The sequence below is a fragment of the Vipera berus genome, assembly GCF_964194415.1.
Source record: "Vipera berus genome assembly, chromosome: 14".
Taxonomy (NCBI): domain Eukaryota; kingdom Metazoa; phylum Chordata; class Lepidosauria; order Squamata; family Viperidae; genus Vipera; species Vipera berus.
Genome location: NC_138217.1, coordinates 13,078,925 through 13,099,585, shown reverse-complemented (window position 1 = coordinate 13,099,585; position 20,661 = coordinate 13,078,925). Strand labels below are relative to the sequence as shown.

The 20,661-nt window shown below is 44.1% G+C and overlaps 4 protein-coding genes across 11 annotated transcripts in view; 3 read left to right on the top strand and 1 right to left on the bottom strand.

Annotated features, from left to right (window-relative positions):
- Positions 1-171: 171 nt before the first annotated feature.
- VPS33A (VPS33A core subunit of CORVET and HOPS complexes) lies at positions 172-12,363 on the top strand. 2 transcript variants are annotated; one of them, XM_081339048.1, is made up of 15 exons: positions 172-1,106; positions 1,862-1,927; positions 2,186-2,313; positions 2,778-2,967; positions 3,095-3,211; positions 3,846-4,020; positions 4,438-4,631; positions 5,431-5,557; positions 5,764-5,831; positions 6,317-6,454; positions 7,072-7,209; positions 7,317-7,485; positions 8,214-10,117; positions 10,650-10,828; positions 11,904-12,363. In XM_081339048.1, the coding sequence occupies exons 1-13, from the start codon at positions 1,005-1,007 to the stop codon at positions 8,405-8,407; spliced, it is 1,806 nt and encodes a 601-aa protein (XP_081195174.1). In that variant the 5' UTR covers positions 172-1,004; the 3' UTR covers positions 8,408-10,117; positions 10,650-10,828; positions 11,904-12,363. The 2 variants fall into 2 exon arrangements, with proteins under 2 accessions (XP_081195174.1, XP_081195173.1); XM_081339047.1 differs by having other exon boundaries at positions 8,214-10,828.
- LOC308674515 (uncharacterized protein) lies at positions 11,918-12,363 on the top strand (the record flags this gene model as incomplete). Its single annotated transcript, XM_081339052.1, has 1 exon — positions 11,918-12,363. One exon carries the CDS (start codon positions 11,918-11,920, stop codon positions 12,086-12,088), a length of 171 nt encoding a protein of 56 aa, XP_081195178.1. The 3' UTR covers positions 12,089-12,363.
- Positions 12,364-12,934: 571 nt separating this feature from the next.
- Positions 12,935-16,854, top strand: DIABLO (diablo IAP-binding mitochondrial protein). Of its 2 annotated transcripts, XM_081339051.1 has the most exons (6): positions 12,935-13,816; positions 14,213-14,333; positions 14,860-14,991; positions 15,167-15,277; positions 15,487-15,583; positions 16,147-16,854. In XM_081339051.1, the coding sequence occupies exons 1-6, from the start codon at positions 13,767-13,769 to the stop codon at positions 16,359-16,361; spliced, it is 726 nt and encodes a 241-aa protein (XP_081195177.1). In that variant the 5' UTR covers positions 12,935-13,766; the 3' UTR covers positions 16,362-16,854. The 2 variants fall into 2 exon arrangements, with proteins under 2 accessions (XP_081195177.1, XP_081195176.1); XM_081339050.1 differs by having other exon boundaries at positions 12,935-14,333.
- The window catches only part of MLXIP (MLX interacting protein), a 40,819-nt gene continuing 36,721 nt past the window's right edge, over positions 16,564-20,661 (bottom strand). For 2 of the 6 annotated variants that reach the window (XM_081339043.1, XM_081339046.1), the window contains 7 exons: positions 20,290-20,468; positions 20,032-20,155; positions 19,314-19,453; positions 18,853-18,984; positions 18,470-18,661; positions 18,113-18,209; positions 16,564-17,646 (listed from right to left, as the gene is read on the bottom strand). In XM_081339043.1, the coding sequence (XP_081195169.1) occupies positions 17,504-17,646; positions 18,113-18,209; positions 18,470-18,661; positions 18,853-18,984; positions 19,314-19,453; positions 20,032-20,155; positions 20,290-20,468 (1,007 nt within the window). In that variant the 3' untranslated portion in view covers positions 16,564-17,503. Of the gene's footprint in view, positions 17,647-18,112; positions 18,210-18,469; positions 18,662-18,852; positions 18,985-19,313; positions 19,454-19,589; positions 19,683-20,031; positions 20,156-20,289; positions 20,469-20,661 lie in introns of those variants that run through there. The other 4 variants (XR_014027905.1, XR_014027906.1, XM_081339044.1 and 1 more) reach the window with 4 other exon arrangements.

Sequence of the window (20,661 nt, the reverse complement as noted above, 5' to 3'; positions counted from 1 at the left end):
TTGACTATACGCACTTTTGTTGGCAGGGTGACATCTCTCTTTTTAGTGTGTTGTCTAGGTTTGCCATGGCTTTCCTCCCCAGGAGCAAGCATCTTTTAATTTCTTGGCTGCAGTCCCCATCTGCGGTGATCTTGAAGCCCAGGAAAATAAAATCTGTCACTACCTCCATTTCTTCCCCATCTATTTGCCAGGAATTGAGAGGGCCGGATGCCATGATCCTGGTTTTCTTGGTTTTCTCACTGATATGCAACACTAATAAAACACATTATTCATACAAACACAAATGTAAATTTAAATAAAACATCAATATATAGATAGAAAAAGATGAAAAGGATAGATAAAAAGAAAAAGACACAGATAGATAGATAGATAGATAGATAGATAGATAGATAGATAGATGATAGATAGATAGATAGATAGATAGATAGATAGATAGATAGATAGATAGATAGATAGATAGATAGATAGATATGTTTATGGAGATTCTCTGTCATCCAGGTCATGGTTGTCCCAAAGGTGCTTTTTTCAAGAGGCAACTGGACTTTCTTTGTTTTTCCTTGAAGACGTTTCGCTTCTCTTCCAAGAAGCTCCTTCAGCTCTGTGACTGGATGGTGGGGAATGGCAGGATCCACCATGCAGTCAGAGCTGAAGGAGCTTCTTGGAAGAGAAGTGAAACGTCTTCAAGGAAAAACAAAGTCCGGTTGCTTCCTGAAAACATAGGAATAGGGGACACAGAGAAAGGAAGGAAGGAAAGAGAAAGAAAGAAAGAAGAAGTACATAGTCAATACAATAGACAAGATAAAATATTAATAACACGGGACCACAGAATTGCAATAGGATAGATACTATAATTCAGGAGCCCAGAAATCGCGGGGCGAGCTTCACCTGGACGTCCAGGTGAGCGTCTGAACCGGAGGGGGCGTGGCGGCGCCGAGGGTCCGCCTCCTCCTCCTCCTCCTCGGCCGCCTCACGTGACCGGCGTGGGCGTGGCCAGCGCAGCGGCAATGGCGGCGCACCTCAGCTCGGGCCGCGTCCCGCTGACGGCGCTCAGGGAAGCCGGGCGCCGCGAGCTGCGCGCCTTCCTCGACAAATGCGCCGGATCCAAAGTAGGCGCGGGCCCGCCGGAGGCCCATACTCCACCGCCGGCCGGGGAGGATGGGTCCTCCCCTCCCTAACCCTGATCCTATTTTTAATTAGTCTCCTCCTCCTTCTCAGGTGTCATTGGTGGATATTTCTTATGCATTGGTGCCATTCTGCACTGATATTTTTAATTATCGTTATTTATTATGCACTGATATCCTTTCCCATTGATATGTACTCTGCATTGATAGTCTCAAGTATTGTTATCATCCTTTGTTATTCATTGATATTATTGTGCGGTATATATTTATTGCCTATCGGTATTTTTAATTTATCATTGGTTCATCAGTGTTATGCACTGATACTGTGCACTGATACTTATTATGCATTGATACTTTAAAGTGTCATCATTTGTCATTTGTTGATATTAATCTACACTGATACTATTCGCTATTATAAATTATCATTTGTTATTCAGTGATATTATTATTCTGTTGCTTTGCATGTACACTGAGAGCTGTTGCACCGGAGACAAATTTCTTGTGCGTCTAATCACACTTGGCCAAATAAAGTATTCTATATTATTGTATTCTATAGTGCTGCTTATGTTTTTATGCATATTTTTATTGTTACTCATCAGTGTTCAGTTTTTATTATACATTGATATTCTTGTTATCAATATTTTGGATTCATTGTTGTTACTTATTGGTACTTATTATACATTGATACATTTATATGTCTTCCAAAGTGTTTCTCTTAAATCTGTTTTTTTCCCCCTTAGGCTATTGTGTGGGATGAGTATCTTACTGGGCCCTTTGGATTGATTGCACAGTATTCTCTTCTGAAGGTAAGATATTGGCAAGAGCTAGAAATGTGATAAGGCACTAGCTCTTTCATTTTAAAAGCATGCATGCCTTGTTCTCTTCCTGTGGGGGGGGGAAACACATTTGGCACATCTGGAGCGATACAGAGAGCGGTGAGCTTCTATTTCGAAAAAGACTTGCTATTACCTCTGTCAGCAAGCCGATCCTCAAACCCCTTCTCTTTCTCAAACATTCAAACAAAACTGAATATTTTCATCTTTGTTTTGATTGTTTCCTTCCAGGAACATGAGGTGGAGAAAATGTTCACCCTTAAAGGAGGTCTTCTTCCACCAGCTGATGTCAAGAACATTATTTTCTTTGTCAGGCCCAGATTGGAGCTCATGGACATCATTGCCGACAATATGCTTAGGTAATGTCTCGGGTTGGCTGTGGGCTTTCTCACGAGGACAAACTCTACTGTTTATGTTGGCAGGGGAAGGTCAGAATATATGGCTTTTTCCCCCAGTTAATGCTTATTCATTTTTTAATCAGCTTTTAGGTCTGTACACTGTCCAGAGCCAGTTTTGAATCGGGGGTCCTTATTAATCTAAATCAGGGGTGTCCAATCTTGGCAACTTCAGGATTTGTAGACTTCAAGCCCCAGAATTCCCCAGCCAGCCATGACTCATGAATTCTAGGAGTAGATAGATGTCCACAAGTCATAAAGTTGCCAAGGTTGGACGCTCCTGATTTAGTGATAACTTAATATTTAATAAATTAACAGAGTGCTCTATATACATTGAATGAATGAATGAATGATTGATGATCATTTGAACTGGTCCAGAGACTATTAAAATTCAGCTGGGTTAATTGGATAAACTTCTCCTTTTCCAGCGAAGATAAAATCCGCTGTCCGCAGCGCGATTTCCACATCTTGTTTGTGCCGCGTCGCAGTTTGTTATGCGAGCAGCGCCTCAAAGAACTGGACGTGTTGCACTCTTTTGTTCACCGAGAGGAATACAGCCTGGACCTCATTCCCTTTGATGGAGACCTTTTGTCCATGGAGTCAGAAAACGCCTTTAAGGTCAGAAGCTGCAGAGGGCTAAGGAGGCCACTCCCGAGACGGGAACCTGGGGCTCTCCGGGCCTCGTTTCCAATTGCAGGAAATGCTGGCTTCCTGGAAAATTGAGAGTGACTTTCCTTTCTCATAGGAGTGTTACTTAGAAAATGATCAGACCAGCCTCTACCATGCGGCAAAAGGACTCGTGACGCTCCAGGCTCTCTACGGAACCATCCCACTCATCTTTGGAAAAGGGGAGTGTGCCAGGGTAAAAATAAGCTGGAAAGTCTTTCCTAATGTGTAGCTCAGTTGAACTTCCTGCCAGCCTCTTTTGCAATGAGGGCCCCTTTGTCTAGATCATTTAAACTAGCAGTGTCCAACCATGGTAACTTTTAAGACTGGTGGACTTCAACTCCCAGAATTCCCCAGCCACCTGTGTGTCTCCGCTGTTGTTCTCAGGAGGGACAAAAGAATACTTTATCCCTCTTCTCTATAGATTCCATCCATGTTGTGACCAACCCAGTGCACAAATTTTGGCTGGCTGGGAAATCCTGGGAGTTGAAGTCCAGAAGTCAGTTCTCGAGGTTGGAAGCCTCCGATTTAGATGCTTAAACAGAGGCTGTGGAAGGTTTGTCGCTGACGAAAAGCAGCTCAACAGAAGGTCCTAACTCCAGAGGGTCAAAGCACAGGAACAGTAGAATGTCTGCCACGTAATTTGGGCAATGTCTGAAATAGGCAGAGATGGTGGAGAGCAGGATCTGCTTGGCTTGGATGTCTAGGAATTGAGAGCTGAGCCAGCAGAGCAGAGCGTGAGAAACGTACTTTTAAAGTCTCCTGGTCTTTGCGAGGTTAGTCTTCATTGGTGGCCTTGGCCGTAACCTGCTGGATTCTCTGGATTGCAGCATGTGGCAAACATGATGATTCGCATGAAGAGGGAGTTTTCGGGGATCCAGAACCCCATACTGCCCGTCTTTGACACCCTTCTGCTGCTTGACCGCAACGTGGATTTGATCTCTCCTCTGGCTACCCAGCTGACCTACGAGGGCCTGATTGATGAAATATACGGAATTCAGAACAGTAAGTAAGATCACGGCCGAGAAGGTAGAAGCTCCGTCCGTTCCTCGCAGGGTTGTTCGGGGGGAAATTGGAGGAAGCAGGTTCCTCATTATCAAGTCATACACAGATAGAACTCGACTCACAACAGTTCATTTAGCAGCTGTTCAATATTACAACAGCACTGAAAAAGTGACTTAGGACCGTTTTTCACAGGTATGACCTTTCCGGCCTCCTTGCTCAGCAACTGGTTCATATTTATGACTGTCGCAGTGTCCCAGGGTTATGTGATCCCCTTTCTAAAATGGGGTAAAACTCAATATATGTCTCACTTAACAACAAAAATCTTTGGTTGTAAGTCAAGGACTACCTGTATATCTTCAATGTGTCTCTCCTGGGGTTTCCTTTAAAACATCTGCCTCGTTTTTGTTTTTTTGGCAGCCTACGTGAAGCTTCCCCCCGAAAAGTTTGCCCCCAAGAAGCAGGGCGAGGCTGCCAAGGAGCTCCCCACCGAGGCCAAGAAGCTGCAGCTGAACTCCGCGGAGGAGCTGTACGCAGAGATCCGCGACAAAAACTTCAACGCCGTGGGCAGCGTCTTGAGCAAGAAAGCCAAAATCATCTCGGCTGCTTTTGAGGTAATAAAGCATAACACCCGCCTCAGATGGTAAAACGGGGGGGGGGGGGGGGGGAAGCTCACTGAACAACATAAATTGTGGTCGTAAGTCAAGGGCTACCCGTACTTCATCCACCTTCTCTTAGATTCCAACTATGTTGTCACTAACCCAGTACCCAAATTTTGTACGGCTGCCTTGAAAAAAGCTTCTCTCTAGAGCCAGGGGTTGTTAGGTGATAATGAAACAGGAGCTTACAAGTGGCAGAAGAAGCCTGTTAATGGCCAGCTTCATTAGGGTCTCCGTGCCTGGGCTTGCCATTCGTATCGTTGTCACTTCCCTCCCTTTTTGCACTTGTCAGTGAGCGTGTGGGATTTGCATGGTTTTTTTTCCCCACTCTTACTTTGCCCTGAAAAAAGATTAATTAATAGATCATTATATTTCATGGTTATCCAGTCCTTAGAGTTATGCTCTCTGCTTTTCATTGCTATGGAGATAATTCCACTAATCCTGCTTCGGAAAAACCACCTGAGATTTGACAAATGATGACCTCTCAGATGGTTGGGGGGGGGGGGTTAGAAAGCTTCTGTGCAAAAGGGCAAATAATCCAAACAAGATTAATGGGGCTGCGAGGAAGGAGAGCCGGTTTAATAAAGTGATTAAGGCATGAAGCTAGAAAGTGAGAGACAGTGACTTCTAGGTTCCACCTTAGCCTTTAAAAAACCAGCTGGGTGACCTCGGGCATTTTTACATCATTGTAAAAATGATAAAGGGGGGGATATAAATGAAATGAATGGCTCTGGACTCTGATTTACGTTCTTAGGAAAGGCACCACGCCAAAACGGTGGGGGAGATCAAGCAGTTTGTCTCGCAGCTGCCACACATGCAGGCTGCGAGAAGCTCTTTGGCCAACCACACCTCCATCGCTGAACTCATCAAAGACATCACCAGTGAGTAACTCGAGTATCTTTTGGGGGGGACGGGCATAAGGGAGGGTAAGTGTCCCCTCTTGAATGAGGATAAAGACCGAACCAGTTTTAACCTTTTCCCTCAGTTTTGGCCGTTGGCCAGATCTCAGCAGTATCCCTGCTATTAAAATATCTCGGGATCCCGTTAAGTTCCTTCTTTGCAACTCGTTTCATTTTTGTATTGTAAGCCTCTGAAGACTTCTTCGATAATTTAACGGTGGAACAAGAATTTATGTCCGGCATAGATACCGATAAGGTAGGCCAATGTTTTCTCAAATAGCTGATGTGTTTTGCATAATCTGGTTTCTTGTGGAATTGAGGTGGGTGTACATCTGGCTACAGGCATTAATTGAAGAAAATAGCATCCATAATGTGGGGTTTAAATATCTTTGAAACCCAGATTGCTGTGACCAAACTAATCCCATAGCCAATGTTTCTCCACCTTAGCTACTAATGAACTCCCAGAATTCCCCAGCCAACATGGCTGGCTGGAGGATCCTGGTAGTTGAAGGCCACCTTTCTTGAAGTGGCCGAGGTTGAGAAACACTGCCCTTAGTGATCCCTAACAGGTGAATAAAAACCACAGAATAAAAGGTAGCCTTGTGTGTGATTCATCAGATTGGTACAAGAGATTTCTGAAATCCAAGATGTTCAGCACGTTGTCATTTCAGCAAAGAAGGCAACCTCTATGCAAGCTCGTGATTTTGACTGAAAATTTAATTGGATTTTTTTTCTGCGCAGGTCAACAGTTACATAGAAGATTGTATTGCCCAAAAGTATCCCTTGATTAAGATACTGAGGCTCGTTTGCCTGCAGTCGGTGTGCAACAGTGGCTTAAAGCAGAAGGTGCTGGATCATTACAAGAGAGAAATCCTCCAGGTGAGGCTTTTCTACAGGCAAATATTGATACAGCTTGGGGAAGACCTTAAACGATTTGGAGCAGAGGTCTTCAAACTCGGCCCTTTTATGACTCATGGACTTCAACTCCCAGAATTCCTCAGCCAGTGTGCCTGGCTGAGGAATTCTGGGAGTTGAAGTCCATGAGTCATAAAAGGGCCGAGTTTGAAGACCCCTGATTTGGAGAGTTTTGTAGAATGAAAAAACAGTCGCAGATAAGGAAAGGAAAAAAATCAACCAGAAGATCAAGATATTTTATCCTGCCTTACGATTCATTTTGCTTGACTATGCAGTAGTCAGTCAGGCTTCCTTTTTTTCTTATTTGAATAGTCGTTATAATTCCATATTTCCCCTGAAAATCGTTTGCAGACTAAAATGCAGACTAGAAACAGTGAGAGGTTTTTAATGTTAAAGCTGGACTTTCAAATCCTTGAAAAGAAAGCTAAAATGAATTCATAGATTTGAAAATCCTTTTTTTCCCCCTTTCCTTTCAACCTGGCAGGCAGATAGCTTCTAATCTCAGTGGGTGAACTCACCACTTCATAAATAATGTATAAAATGAATATACTGACACTAAAAGGCCATGGTGCTTGTTACAGACTTACGGCTACGAACACATCCTGACTTTAAATAACCTAGAAAAGGCTGGGCTGTTGAAGCCTCAGGTGGGCAGCCGAAACAATTACCCAACTATACGGAAAACTCTGCGTTTATGGATGGACGACGTCAACGAACAGGCAAGCTCACCCCCGCCTCTTGCAGCTTTTAAGAGACGACTTGCAAAGTGGTCCTGAGTTAACCTGCTGTTCCTCTTCACTTCCGCCCCCTTCTTTGCTACCTGCAGAACCCGAACGATATCTCTTACGTCTACAGCGGTTACGCGCCTCTCAGTGTGCGTCTGGCACAGCTGCTTGCCCGGCCAGGTTGGCGAAGCATCGAGGAAGTCCTAAAATTACTTCCTGGCCCACACTTTGAGGAGAGGCAACAACTGCCAACCGGGCTTCAGAAGAAGCGTAAGTCTCCTTGGACATCCTGTTCAAGCCGGGATATGTATTTTAAGTGCTCCCAGTTGCCTCTTGCAGACTTGGGGGGTCCCAGTGTGGCCACACAAATGGGATGATAGGTAAACTCTGGGAGGCACCAGCTGTTTCCAAAATATTACAATACCCAAAGAATCTTGATTAGGTTTAATCACATTTAAATTCTGCATTGCACTTCGTACCTCCTGTGTGGCGGCATTACAAGGAATCCTTGACTTGCAACCATTTGTTTAACGGCTGATCAAAGTTACAAGGACACTGAAAGAAAAAGTGAGTTACGACGTCCTCAGGATTATGACTGTGATTCTCAGGGTCGTGTGATCAAATTTGGTCGCTTGTCCTGTCTTTATGACGACCTTCCCAGCCACTTCCGACCAGCAAAGTCAGTGGGGGAAGCCATGCGGTTCACTGAACAGCCACGTGATTCGCTTAACAACTGGCAAATAAAGGTTGTAAAATGATACATGCCTCGCTCAGCAACTTAGCGACAGACATTCTAATCCCATTTCTGGTTGTAAGTTGAGGACTCCCTATATACACACGTTTGTTCACACTCAAACGATAGCATAGTATACTTTTTCATTGTGACCGAACTGCCCTGAACTGCATCGCAAGAGGGCCGTTGAGTGGATGGGAATGAGCGGCAAAGCACAAAATAGGATTTTGAAGGCAGTTTTCAGCTTTTTCTCTCTCAATTCCAGGCCAGCAGGGAGAAAACCGCGTGACTCTCATTCTCTTTCTGGGAGGCGTGACCTACGCTGAAATCGCAGCCCTCCGGTTCCTCTCTCAGATGGAGGACGGGGGCACCGAATACGTCATCGCCACCACCAAGCTGATCAACGGAACAAGCTGGGTCAAGTCACTGATGGAGAAGCTGGAGCCGCCACCCTTCTAGGAGAAGCGGCAGGCAGAACAGGCCAAGCAGGACTCGGTCGACGTGCAGAGTACCTCAGGGGAAACCGAGGCCTTCGGAAGAGAGAAGAAAAAGTGGACTGAAATGCAGCGAGGAAGACGGCTTCTCAGCTGCTGTCTAACCAATACAGACACGGGAGGGAAGCCCAGCCTGGCGATCTGCGTTTGCTTTGCTTCCGTGCGTCGTTCACAAGTGTCGTTCCTGGACGACTACTTATGGTTTCTAAATCCTACTTTTTTTAGTGTGTGTTGCACAGTCTTTCGGGACGTTTTTCCTTAATATTTCCTCCTCCTTCCCATTCTGTACTTAGCTTGGTTTCCTTCTTTCAGTCCACCAATATTCTTAATTTTTCTCCCCAGACAGTTAGTCATGTTGGTAGATTACACTCTAACCATATTCCCTCTTGGGCTGCCATTCTTGAAAGCTTGAAAGTCTGTAAATCTGTAACAGATCTGCCACTTAGGTTACACAGCTCTACCCCGACCCTCCTATTTTGATGGAATTCGTTTCCTTGTTTCTCACAGTTTTCGATGGCAATCCTGGAAATATTGCTTTGCTGCCTATTTTGAAAAATCCTGCTCTCCTCCTCTCATTAATATCTCTTTAAATGCTTACAGGTCCTCAATATTGAACGAACATTTTTGCACTGAACATTATTGCAAATAGTGGGAGAAGAACACGAGAGTTATTGTCTAATCAAACCTCATTCAGTTGCAAACAAAGAAGCATGTTTAAAAAGTACTGAAATATTACATTTGAAAACCGAGAAGATAAATGTTATAAAGAGGCAAACACAGGCATTTTCCAGCTTGTGTGTGTGTGTGACTGCTTTACTGAACGCGCGCAGTTTCTACAATAGTGGCAGTAGACCCTCTCCTTATCAATGTAAAAATATGATTCCCATTCAACATCGTTATTGCAATAGTTGTGTTACTCCCCATTCTCCAGAGTGCCACAGCCCCATGAATGCAAAACCTTAGAATCAGGAAACTTTGTTCGTTTCTGGACAATGTTGACCGAGTCTCGGGGGAGATAATTATCCTCTTAACAACTTCCTGGGTAGTTTGATTTTGATCTACTTTTGATGGAGGCCTGGATGATCACAAGGCTAATAATTTGATAATAAGATCTCCTGATTAAATTTAGAGTCCATTTGTCAAGCCATAATGTCTAAGCCAAATGGGGGGGGAGGAGGTAATTGAGACCTTTTAGGGTATAATAGCTAGGAAGAGACAGGTAAACAGAAGGGGAAAATAAAACTTTAAATAGAGCAGTAACATGCTTTTCAAGTTAGAGATAAAGAGAGGCGTAATGCAAGATTTCTGCAGCAAAACGTAAAAAAAATAGGTTATCAGCAGAAGTCGTTTTTTTTTTCTTCTCAAGTGCCAAACGGCCTGCGTGCCTTATGCCATTTTCCTGCCTTCCATTTCTCCCCCCGTGTTATTTTCAGCACCTCTGAATTTGGCTTTTTTTTACATTTTAAACGAGGGAACCAACATAACATTTAATAATTTTTCATAGGATACTCAAGTAGCCGAGGGAGAAAATTGTCCCTAAGTAAGGGACATTGCAAAATGTCACCGAAGGACTTGGCCACGTGGCCCTGACGGGACCAGCAGAGTTGCATTGTGGTCTCTTGTGGGGAACTAGAGCCCAGTGATTGTTGCTCTGCCCGCAGAGAAATACACACAGGTACATAAGCAACTGGCTGAGCGAAACAGATCCAAGCATCAAATGGCTGCTTGTTGTCAGTTGAGAGATTTAAAGCAGATGTTGAATTTGAAAACGGGCTGTTTTCAGCTCTATCCATCTATGTTTAGCTGTTGTCGTACATTCACTTTGTGTTGAACAACCACACATCTTTTAATAAGCATAACACATTTCTTTTAGTTAACGACTGCAGCGTGGCACGTAAACCTGCCTCCATTTCATAGTAAAAGTTACCATTGCAACACTGAGGAGAAAGTTACTCTCAATAATGGATCTTTACTTAGATTTATATTATCCGGTGGCTAGACATAAAAACCTACCCTGTACTATTTTGGAAAAGTAGAAAAGTCCAGTGGTATCTTAAAGGGTAAGAAATTTATTACACTGCAAGTACTGAAGAATCTCTTTAAAAACCACTTTCCTTATTACTTACTATTTTCATTTTTAAAAAGCATCAGGATATGTGTTTTACTGTGCAGTGAAGAACAAAGGAGATCTGTGTATCCCATTGCAGAATTACCCTCTGGCCACACCTATTAGTGTTTCACTCGTCCGGCGTATATATAGAGAGAGCCTTGCTGTGCTGCCTCTTCAGATGAAGAGAAGGTCCAGCCACGTCCAGAAGCCGCTCACTCAAGACAAGCACCAGATACAGCCACAAAAAGGATCCTCAAACCTCGTCCTTCAGAAAAGGTGAGCAACTGATCCGCATTGAAGTATTAATTAACTTTTATTAATTAACTTTTATTTATAGAAGAGGTGTCGTGGTTTAATTATAAGAACTATAATAATCTTATGCAAGATAATGTTCTCATCCAAACGTGCATTGCTGCTGAAAATCATACGTCTGGGGATTTTAAGGAAATTCTCTGAAAGTTTTTTTTAAAGTAAATACATTGCAGGTCCTTGGTTTGCTGGCTGTCTAATTTGTATGTTGATGGGAAGAAAAATAATCTCAATTAGTAGTATGCGGATCTCGGCTTGTTTTTTTCCACCTTTGGGACTAAAGTGAGAGTAATTATTAGCTGCCCTGTTAGTACATTTCTCTTAGTAAAAGGAAAATTTACTATAATTAACACGCTCAAAGCAAAATATCTCAAATCGTAAAGATATGGCAGCATCTATTAGATCCTCAACCACACGTTTCTAAAAATTGGAGATTGAAAATGAACTTTTTATAAAATTTAGGCACTATCAAGTTATTACAGTGTTGCAGATCATTTTGATGGGGAGATTAATTTTAAATCTGCCCTCCCCTTATTTTACGTGGATGGAAAGATGCAGGCCAAACTATTTGTAGATAATCGCCAAACCAGAAACATTGTTTTCCCGGCAGCCTGTCCATTAGATGCAATTATAACATTAAATATTAAAGTAGACTCCCTCTGGAAGAATTGACTGCTTTGATGACTGGATTTAGTTGGTACTAATGGACCATTAGTTATATATCTTGAGGTTCTGTGGGTGCACAACCCTGGAATCCTCTCGGGCCGGCCACTAGGATCAACTTTCTTAAAAATTATGATCAGATCTTGCAAAATTATCTTCCAGTCCAAAGACAGGGACCTCACTCCCAAACAGACAGATATTTTAATCCTAGGCCAATTTACTCACCAACCAAAGACAATGCCCAATAAAGCTTCTTTCTCACTAGTTCTGTCTAATATGCACTGCTTTAAATTCCTGCCGTAGATCACGAACCAGCTTCTATTTTGTGGCATCTTTAATTCTGAAGTTCTGTTTTCACCTCCTTCCCTTCCTCCTCCAGAGCCAGCTGTTCCCATGCAGTTTTCCCCACCAACTTTGAAATCCAGGATGATGCAAGAATCCTTTACTCTTCATTTTCTGAAAGTGCTGAAGGAACTCCTGGCTTTTGTGCTGTTCAGTTACACCGTCTTGTTTGGAGCGCTGTTGTTGGCTGGATGGACGACTTACTTCCTTGTGCTGAAGTGACGACAGCTTGTTGCGGTTCTGGAGCCTGGAGACCTCAACTGGACCAAATATCCCTTTCTGTTCCAGCGTTTTTCCAGACTTAAATTTTGTTTCATGCTAATTCTGATGCTTTTTAAAGAACCACTTGGTTTCAATCTAAGGTTTCTTTTTTAAAATCTATTTATCAAGTATCAAAATCTCAGAGAGTGATTAATGCACTTTATCTCTCCAATCCATTTTTTATATGTATATATAATCTCGTGGGAATATCCATATTAAAAGCTGGATGAGGCTGAGCAAGTTGTAACATGCCTTTTATTTCCTGATATTGTTAAACACTTCAGTGTCAGCTTTTTTCCTCCCTTTGATTGAACTCTGAAATTAACTCCCAATCTGCACTTTTGAATTTTTTTTAATGAGGTTTTTTATATTTCCGGCTTCAGACAGCTTCGTCTTCAAAAAAACAGGTCAATAAAATTACTTGCAAGCCTAGGACTGTCTATGTGAAGTGCTCAAAAATGTAAGCATAACAATTCACATTGCTACATCTTATAACATGTAAACTTTTGAAAAAAAGGGAAACAGGAGATTTGAACATGTACACTGTCCTACATATTCTGAATGATTGATAAATGTTTAGGTAAAAGTTAACAACAAAGCTGCTTTTTATTGTTCTCCATTTCCTATTAATAAAATTTAACATATGCTTTAACTCCAACCCTTTATGTAAGTGACAAAAGTGTGCTGTACAAGTATGGGAAATTTGTCTGACGTTCCTGAATACTACAGTTTCTCTTCAAGGGAAATTAATTACCCAATAATTGAGTTATTGGTGGGTTTCAGACTGAAAGATTTAGCAGAGGCTCCCACCCAGCTTGCTGACTTGATTAACATTAATGCCTGTTTTGTGCAAAGCAGCCTGCTTGAAGTGTGTGAATATGTGTACAATCATAGGATTCAGAAGCGTTTAATTCTGACCTCAATATTAAGTTAGCAATGATTAAAGTTAGTTTTTAATCAGCTACAAACATACACACTAATTAGACCTTGCCAGCCAATTAAAAATGTAATCAGGGAAATGCCCGGAACACCTTATATTGGGATGAAGAAATAATAATAAAAAATTATTAAAGGGTAATTTTAAAGTATTCTGAAAATTCACTTTTATGATGATGCTCACTGCTTAACTCCTTTGAAAAGTTCATCAGATGTTCGCAGACATCTAGGAAAATTTTATTTTAGCATTAGAGGAGCAAATTAGTAACATTAAAAGTATTGCACAAAATTTATCAAGTGACAGGTAAAGGGGCGCATGCGCCCTCTTCAATGAATTACATACTTAGGGCGCATGCGCGGATCCGCCCCCCTTTCTTCATTAGAAATAGCCTTTTGGCAAAGAATAACCGACTGTGGTCTGACGATCTAGGCCTCGCTGGCTCTATGGTGCAGACCTTTGCTTTCCATTGGAAGTTGAAGGAAACTCGTTCCATCCTAGAGTGGAACAGAAAAGAAACGATGACATCACAATAAAGTGGGCGTGGGCAGAAAGAGAGGAGGAGCCAGGGAAGGAAAAGAAACCCGGGATGACGTAATTGCAGGCACGTGGAACAATCCAGGAAAGCTACAACAATCCGCTCTGGGCGTTGTAAGAATACGTCATTTCCTGCGCGCCTTGTTGCCATTGAGAGGAAGAGCCAAGATGGCGTCGGCGAGGAGCCGTTGGCTGTGGCGCTGCTGCGCCTTTTTCGGGTATTCAGAACCGGCGGCTTCTGTTTTTTCCCTCCGCTTCCCGGAGCTCCTGGCCGGGGCTCGTCTTCCCTGGGAGATCCCGGCACCTTCCAGCTTCCCCGGGCTCTCCTTCCTCGGGCCCTTAAGGGCGCTGCTTACACCGGCGGACGAGCGGCCTCTGCGGGTTGGGGGTCCCGGGGCGCCTGGAACCTCACTTCCCATCATCCGCAGCCGTCCCTTGCCTGGGTCTCCTACTGTGCTGCTCTGCGGTTAGTCGGCGAGGCCCCCTGGCTTGGTGTCCACGAAATGCGGGTTGGCTGGTTAGGACATGCTGGATTCGGGCTGTCCGGCTTGGGTTTGTTCGTTGTTGTTGTTTGGTTTGCTGCTCTTTTACTTGGGATGGGTGTCGTTTTCTAGACGGAACTTTCCGCTCTTCTCCAATGTGAGGACACAATGCGCTCCTGGACTGAGGGCACCATGGAGGAAAATGGCCACGCTGGGATTTGGAATGACCTTGGCTGCTATTCCCATTGCACAGGTAGTTTCCCAGAAATTCCCGTGTTGTTCTGATGCCAGGATGCGAGCTTCTCCTTAGTTTTAGTTTTGCTGTCGTCTTTAGGTGAATCTGCCACTATGTGCTAAGCCTCCCGTTAGTTCCTTCCCATCTCCAACTTTTGACAGCTTTTGCAGGTGTTCAGAGCCCAGCAGCAATCAGTTTCAGCAATAGCCAAGTTGTTTTCAATAGTTTACCTGAAATTATGGCCTTAAAATGTATGTTAATCCGTCACTTAATCTTAGCCAAGAGGCGAAAAAGCAATCAGAGCCCCCAGATTTATTGCCATTTCTTTTGCCAACGGTTGCTCCATTATTCCAGTAAAACCTTTCAATTTCTTGTGTTCTTATGTTTATGTTTACCAGTTGACTTGTAGGGACACAAGTTTCCAGTTGTATAACAGTTCCTAGCTTTTATTTTTCTTTTTAATGACAACACAGATTATTTCCTTCTCTCCCAGTTTTGAAAAGCCATTCTGTTTTTGAAGCAGCAACTAATGTTTGTCTTTCAGAAACACGATCCGGGTTCTCTAAGCAATGAAGCCTTGATCCGAAGAGCAGTCTCTTTAGTTACTGACAGCACCGGGACTCTCCTTTCTCAAACTACTTACGCATTAATTGATGCTCTAACAGAATATACAACGGTAAGACACGTGCCTTCAGGATGCCACGTCTGGTAGTATGGTGCACATACAGCTCCATGTTAAGCTATAGGATAGCTTGGTTCCAAGAAGTACCCTCAATTATCAAATATAAAGTAAAAAGTAAATGTTAAACTCCAGACAAGCACAACCTTAAAAAGGCTGGGTTTGTTTACAGGCAGTTTACACACTGGTGTCCCTGTACCAGAAATACACGCATCTCCTGGGGAAAATGAATTCCAAAGAAGAGGATGCGGTTTGGCAAGTGATCATCGGGGCCCGAGTGGAGGTGAGCAACTTGATCTTGGTGCCTTTTTGTCCTTCGGGGACTCAGGAGGTCTCCACCATCTTGACAGTGTTGTGTGTGGACCCAAGAGGGTCAGATCCTTAGTAATTTCTAGTGGGTGACCATAAATAAGGAACCTTGGGTGAGAGTGATCTGTAAGCTGTGCAAAAAAATGTGCCAGATTTAATTGTTTTAATTCTGGCTTTGCTTAGATGACGACAAAACAGCAGGAATATCTCAAATTAGAATCCAGGTGGATGACGGCCCTGCGACTTTCAGAGATGGCCGCAGAAGCAGCATATCAGTCAGGTGAGAGATGGGCAAGCCTCTTCATCTTGACCCACCGCACTTTCATACTGTTGACAGAATCAAATAGCTTCTTCATTTTTCCACCTGTCAGAAAAATGTTTTAGCAAGAAATGTTATATTTCACTGAACACTCTCTGAAAGGGTGGAACAGCGCTGAAGTTACTTAACTCTCTTCAGACCTTCTTCAGAATATGCCTTTAACTCTTCAGTACCTCCCAAATGCATAATAGGAACTCCACTTGACCTGGTGGTCTTGAGGAGGAACTCGTGCGTGATATAAAGGGGTGTGTGCATTCATTCTAAAATGTTTGACCAAGTAATGGAGAAACCAGGGCCTTTCTAGCTTTGCCAACAAGAAAATTACACCTTGTGGGTTAAATCCAGAGGTAGAGTCAGTGGGAGTTGTTAATCATGTTGGCTTTGGTTCAGTCTACCATGTCTGGATCCCAGTCCTAGTATGAGTTGGGGTTTTCCTTAATCTGAGTGGCCTTGAAAATGCACAAACTCTTTGCAGGCTTCCTCTGCAAAAACAAAAGACATTTGAGTCTTCCTCCTCTTTTCAGGGGCTGACCAGGCCTCAGTGTCAACCCACAACCACATCCAGCTAGTGAAGACCCAAGTCCAAGAAGCACGGCAGCTGTCCCAGAAAGCCGAAACCAAGCTGGCTGAGGCACAGACGGAGGAGCTCCTGAAGCTAAAGGAAGAGGAACCTTTGCTACCGACCTCCCAGCAGGCCGTCAGGGAAGAGGCAGAGGAAGCCTACCTCCGTGAAGATTGAGGATTGCTAGCATGGACACGATCCTACTTGGTGGGAAGGGATGGCACAGAAGTAGAGGAATAGGTGCCACTCCATCTCTCTGGCTTCCCCAGCCTGGTTAGCCCTCGGCTTTGAGCTGTGGGTGTTCTGTTGCCTCTGTGTTTAAATTCACAGCTATGCAAATGCGAAGTAATCTACAAAGGAGTGATTTTTCTGGTACGGAGGGCTGATTTGAGATGATCCATTTTCTGCCAGAATCTATAGAGATAATCGCAGATTGTAATCACTAAGAGCTGTGTCTTGTGTTGCTGTTGTTTTTTTGTTTTGTTTTTAAAGCGAAACGCACTGGTGGTGTGAAGGACAAATGCTCTGCCTGAAATTTCTAACATTAGTTGTGGAAAATTTTAACCAGTTTGGAGGCTAAATATCATTTTTGTGTTGTTGTTTTTCTACTGATGTACTTGGGATCATCCTCCCTGAACCAATTTTTAAAATAAAAGTCTGAGGAACAAGACTCCTTTGTTGTTAACAGTGAGATGGAAAGTGCGCTGGGAAAAACATCCGTTGTTATGGTTGAGGCGTTTGGCAGACCAAGCTTAGTTGCAGCCACAGAAAGTCATCTAGGACAAACCCCCTCTTTGAAGCAGCCACGTTCAGAACTCACACTGGGAGCTGTGTGAAACAGACAACATCTGGAGTGTCGTTAAGCAAATAAGACTCCTCTTAATTATTTTCAGTTTATTGACTTTGCTCCTGGTGCCAAGTTTTAGACCCACTTTAGCTAAGTTTGTGTGTAGCTAAAACCAATGCATTGCATCTGCTTTTAGTTTGATGATTCCGGCATAGGGTTATCATTTATGCCATGTCCTTGTGCAGTAGTCACACATAAATCTGGGTATTGATTGCAGCAACAGGAAAGTGTCTGTTAACTTCTAGGTTATTCCTCTTTGCTCTTATGCAGCATTTCCCAATCTTGCCAGCTGTAAGATGGGTAGATTTCAACTCCCAGAATTCCCCCAACCAGCAGAAATTCTGGTCTAAAGGAGGAGAAAAAGAAGTCTGGCCATATTCTATACATTGCATAAAGCGGCAAAGAGCCACATCGCTCAGGAAAGGACCAGCGTCATCTCTTAAAAGCCAAACTGGTCTTGCTCTCTGCAAACCTATTCTGAGGCTTCCTGCATTTTTAGGACAGAGGAAGCCGATTCCCACTTGATGTGTTGCATCTGAAACTCCACGGTCAAAGGCACGGGCTGGCTGAGTTGCGAATCGGGTCCCTCTGGAGAGTCCTTCTTCCGCCCCTTTCCTGCTCAGAGAGGAAAAAAAAATCAGAAATACATCACTCCATGAGTGGGCTTCAACTCCCAGAATTCCCCGGCCAGCCAGCATGCTTGGAGTTGGAGTCCAACCACCTTCAAGTGCTCAAGGTTGAGAAACGGTCAGTGCAGTACAAGAGCCCCCTCAAGCAACAGAGCTCAGGGCATTGTGGTTTGCCAATCGTTTCTCCCCCTTTTTTAAAAAAAAGTTCCTAGTCCATTTGATGGCAGCAAAACCTTGCCACTGAGATCTTGTACACCACTGTGGGCTCAAGATGGAAGGATGGGTGTTAAATACAAAAATAAAGCCAACCACTTTTGAATACCCTTAACTTTTTAGTATTGGATGAGAGCCTTATGTTTGCAACCCAAGAAACTCGGAGAGTCGTCATTCAGACGGTTAAAATACGCTCGCAGTAGCTGCAAACACTCCGGAAGCCCAGCTGTCTCGCTTACCTCTGGTAGGGGAGGGGGTTGGGGGTGCAGGTGTTTTTCGAACGCTGTCAGTCCCAGATTTGGCTTTGGAGTCTTTTTTGGCAGCCTTCTTACTCTCCTGCAAAGTAGAAGATAGATTTCTGCATTTCAACCAATGGCAGAAAACGTCCCTTGTTATTATATCATTTTTTTTTATTTACTACTTGTTATCGGATATTGCTTTTATTTTTATTGAATATTGGTCTTTTCATTTTTATTTAACATAGTTCACCACCACTTGTCGAGATGAGCAACTATACACACGGATTAAATAAATATCTTTCCAGACATTCAGTGCAGCAGGATTTTGAAAAGGGAACTTTGCTCCTCAGTTGGTACCTTGTCCTTGGACGATGGCGGGGAGACGTTCCGCTCGGATATCTGTACCCCAAAATCGCAGGTGGTCTCCAGCAACGATGCCCCCGCTAGCAGTTTCTCTAAGCTGACGTGAAGGGAGCCCAGGGTCTTCACGGTGGGGGGGTCGCTTCGGAGCTCTGGCGAAGGGGGCTTCTTTCTCTTTTTGTTCCCACCCTAGTTGGGCACAGAAAGGAATCTGACTGCAGGGCTACAGCCACCATCTTGACTTTTTTGACCCCCATAAACACACCCTGGATGTGACGGCATGGATCTATTTTCCCCTCTATCCTCCAATCCTGGGAGTTGCACAAAACACGATGTTTGGCTTCCCACAATTCTCGACGGGGCCTTGAATTAAGCCTTACCTTCCCAGTGTCCTTCTCCTTCTCCTTCCCTTTGTCTGCCTTTCCCGAGTCGGGTTTTCCCTTCTCCCCTTTCCCCTTTCCTTTCTTGCTTGTTTTTTCTTCAGGAGTGAGGACCACAGGCCAGGAGACAACCTGGAAAAGGTGTGTTTCATTGCTCTGGATGAAAGAGAAAGTTGGAGAGGACAGGAAAAAGGAAGGGAAGGGGAGGGGAGGGGAGGAAGGAAGGAAGGAAGGAAGGAAGGAAGGAAGGAAGGAAGGAAGGAAGGAAGCCTTGCAAAAATAGTCTTTATTGCAGACAAGGACAAAAACTTTGTCCAAGTTGGGAAAGCCAAGTTTAAAGAAAGACGAAGGATTGAGCTCTGCTGAACAGCTTGATGGCATGATGTGCTTAAGAAAACACAGGCTGACACCAGTCCAAGGAGAAGTTTTTATGAACCAAAACTTAACAAAAAGAACTACACCTTTTCCTCAACAACGGAGACGGTGGTTCCAGCAAGAAGATAAGCCTTGAGAGCCACCAGATCCTGGGTGAGATGCTCTTTTCGGTAATCGCAGTCAATGGTCTCTGCCCAGCCCTTCTTGGCAGTCGAGTGCATATTTGCTACGTGGGCGAGAAAGGGGGAATTTATTTTTTTTTGCCATTTAACAAATTAAAGTTACCAACTTTCCATTCCGTCAACCATCGCTCGCACTTGGTTGCAGGCACATTTTGGTAAAAGGGAGCTGAAGCCACAAACCAGGGATTCATCACCCTCATCATCATGGTCCAAATTTTTCAGTTACCCAGAAGTCCTCAACAGATGTTTTCCTCTGCAAAGGACAGGAACTGGCTATCCATTATAGGAGTAAAAACACAGAAAGAAAACGGGGGAAATGTGAGCTTGCGCTGCGTTCCTGCAGCATGCTTTTTAAATTATTTTTAAACTAGTCCTTCTCACAACCACGCTGAGCTCGGTTGGCCCTAACTTTGCTTCATTCTCACAGCCTGGCTTGCTGGCTAAACCTTGCTCATTTTGTGACAGTCAATATATCGCGCGTCTCCAGTGGCCTGGTTAAGCCTCGGCCCTGCAGCCACAGTGAGGATTCTCAAAAGCTGGGCGCCTTGCACCCCGAGCAGGGCAAGGAGCGGATCCTTCTTTCCTACCTGCTGTGTTTAATCATACGAAGAAACTTACGCACCTCCTGGCTCGGGCTGCAGGTCCAGCTTGGGCGAAGGCCGAGAAGACAGGGGCTCAATTGTTTCTCCATCCACCGTCGCTAAGGGCGAGCTCGCCACGTCCCCTGCGGTCGATATTCCCCTGTGCTGGAGCGCAAACACACCTGCGATGGCCCCAAACACTTCATCCTGCTTTTGATCCCCAATTTGGGCTGTTTTTTTTAATCAGGCACCCCGATATAATTTAGAAACAACAAATGACTAAAAAGCTCCACCCCTACCTTGCTGGCTGCCTTCTCCCCTTTTTTTTCACCCTTGGCAAATTCGTACGTCACGTAGTAGCTGTGAGTGATGATTGGGGAGTCAGGACTGCCCTCCAGTTCCTCTGGGATAAGCGGGTTGGGGAGACCTCGCATTTTGCCAACGCTGACTATCAGTTTGACATCCGACAGTAAGGCCTCTGGGGAAAAAAATCTGAATTTCTCCAAGCTCCAGACAGGAGACATCGTGTGAAGCTGTTTAGCAAACTGGGGAGCGAGACTGGAGTTGACCTGACAGTTGAGGGGCTGCCCCAAATAAGAGGGGGGGTCAACTTATTCTCCAAAGCACCCGAAGGTGGGACAAGAAGCAACGGATGGAAACTAATCAAGGAG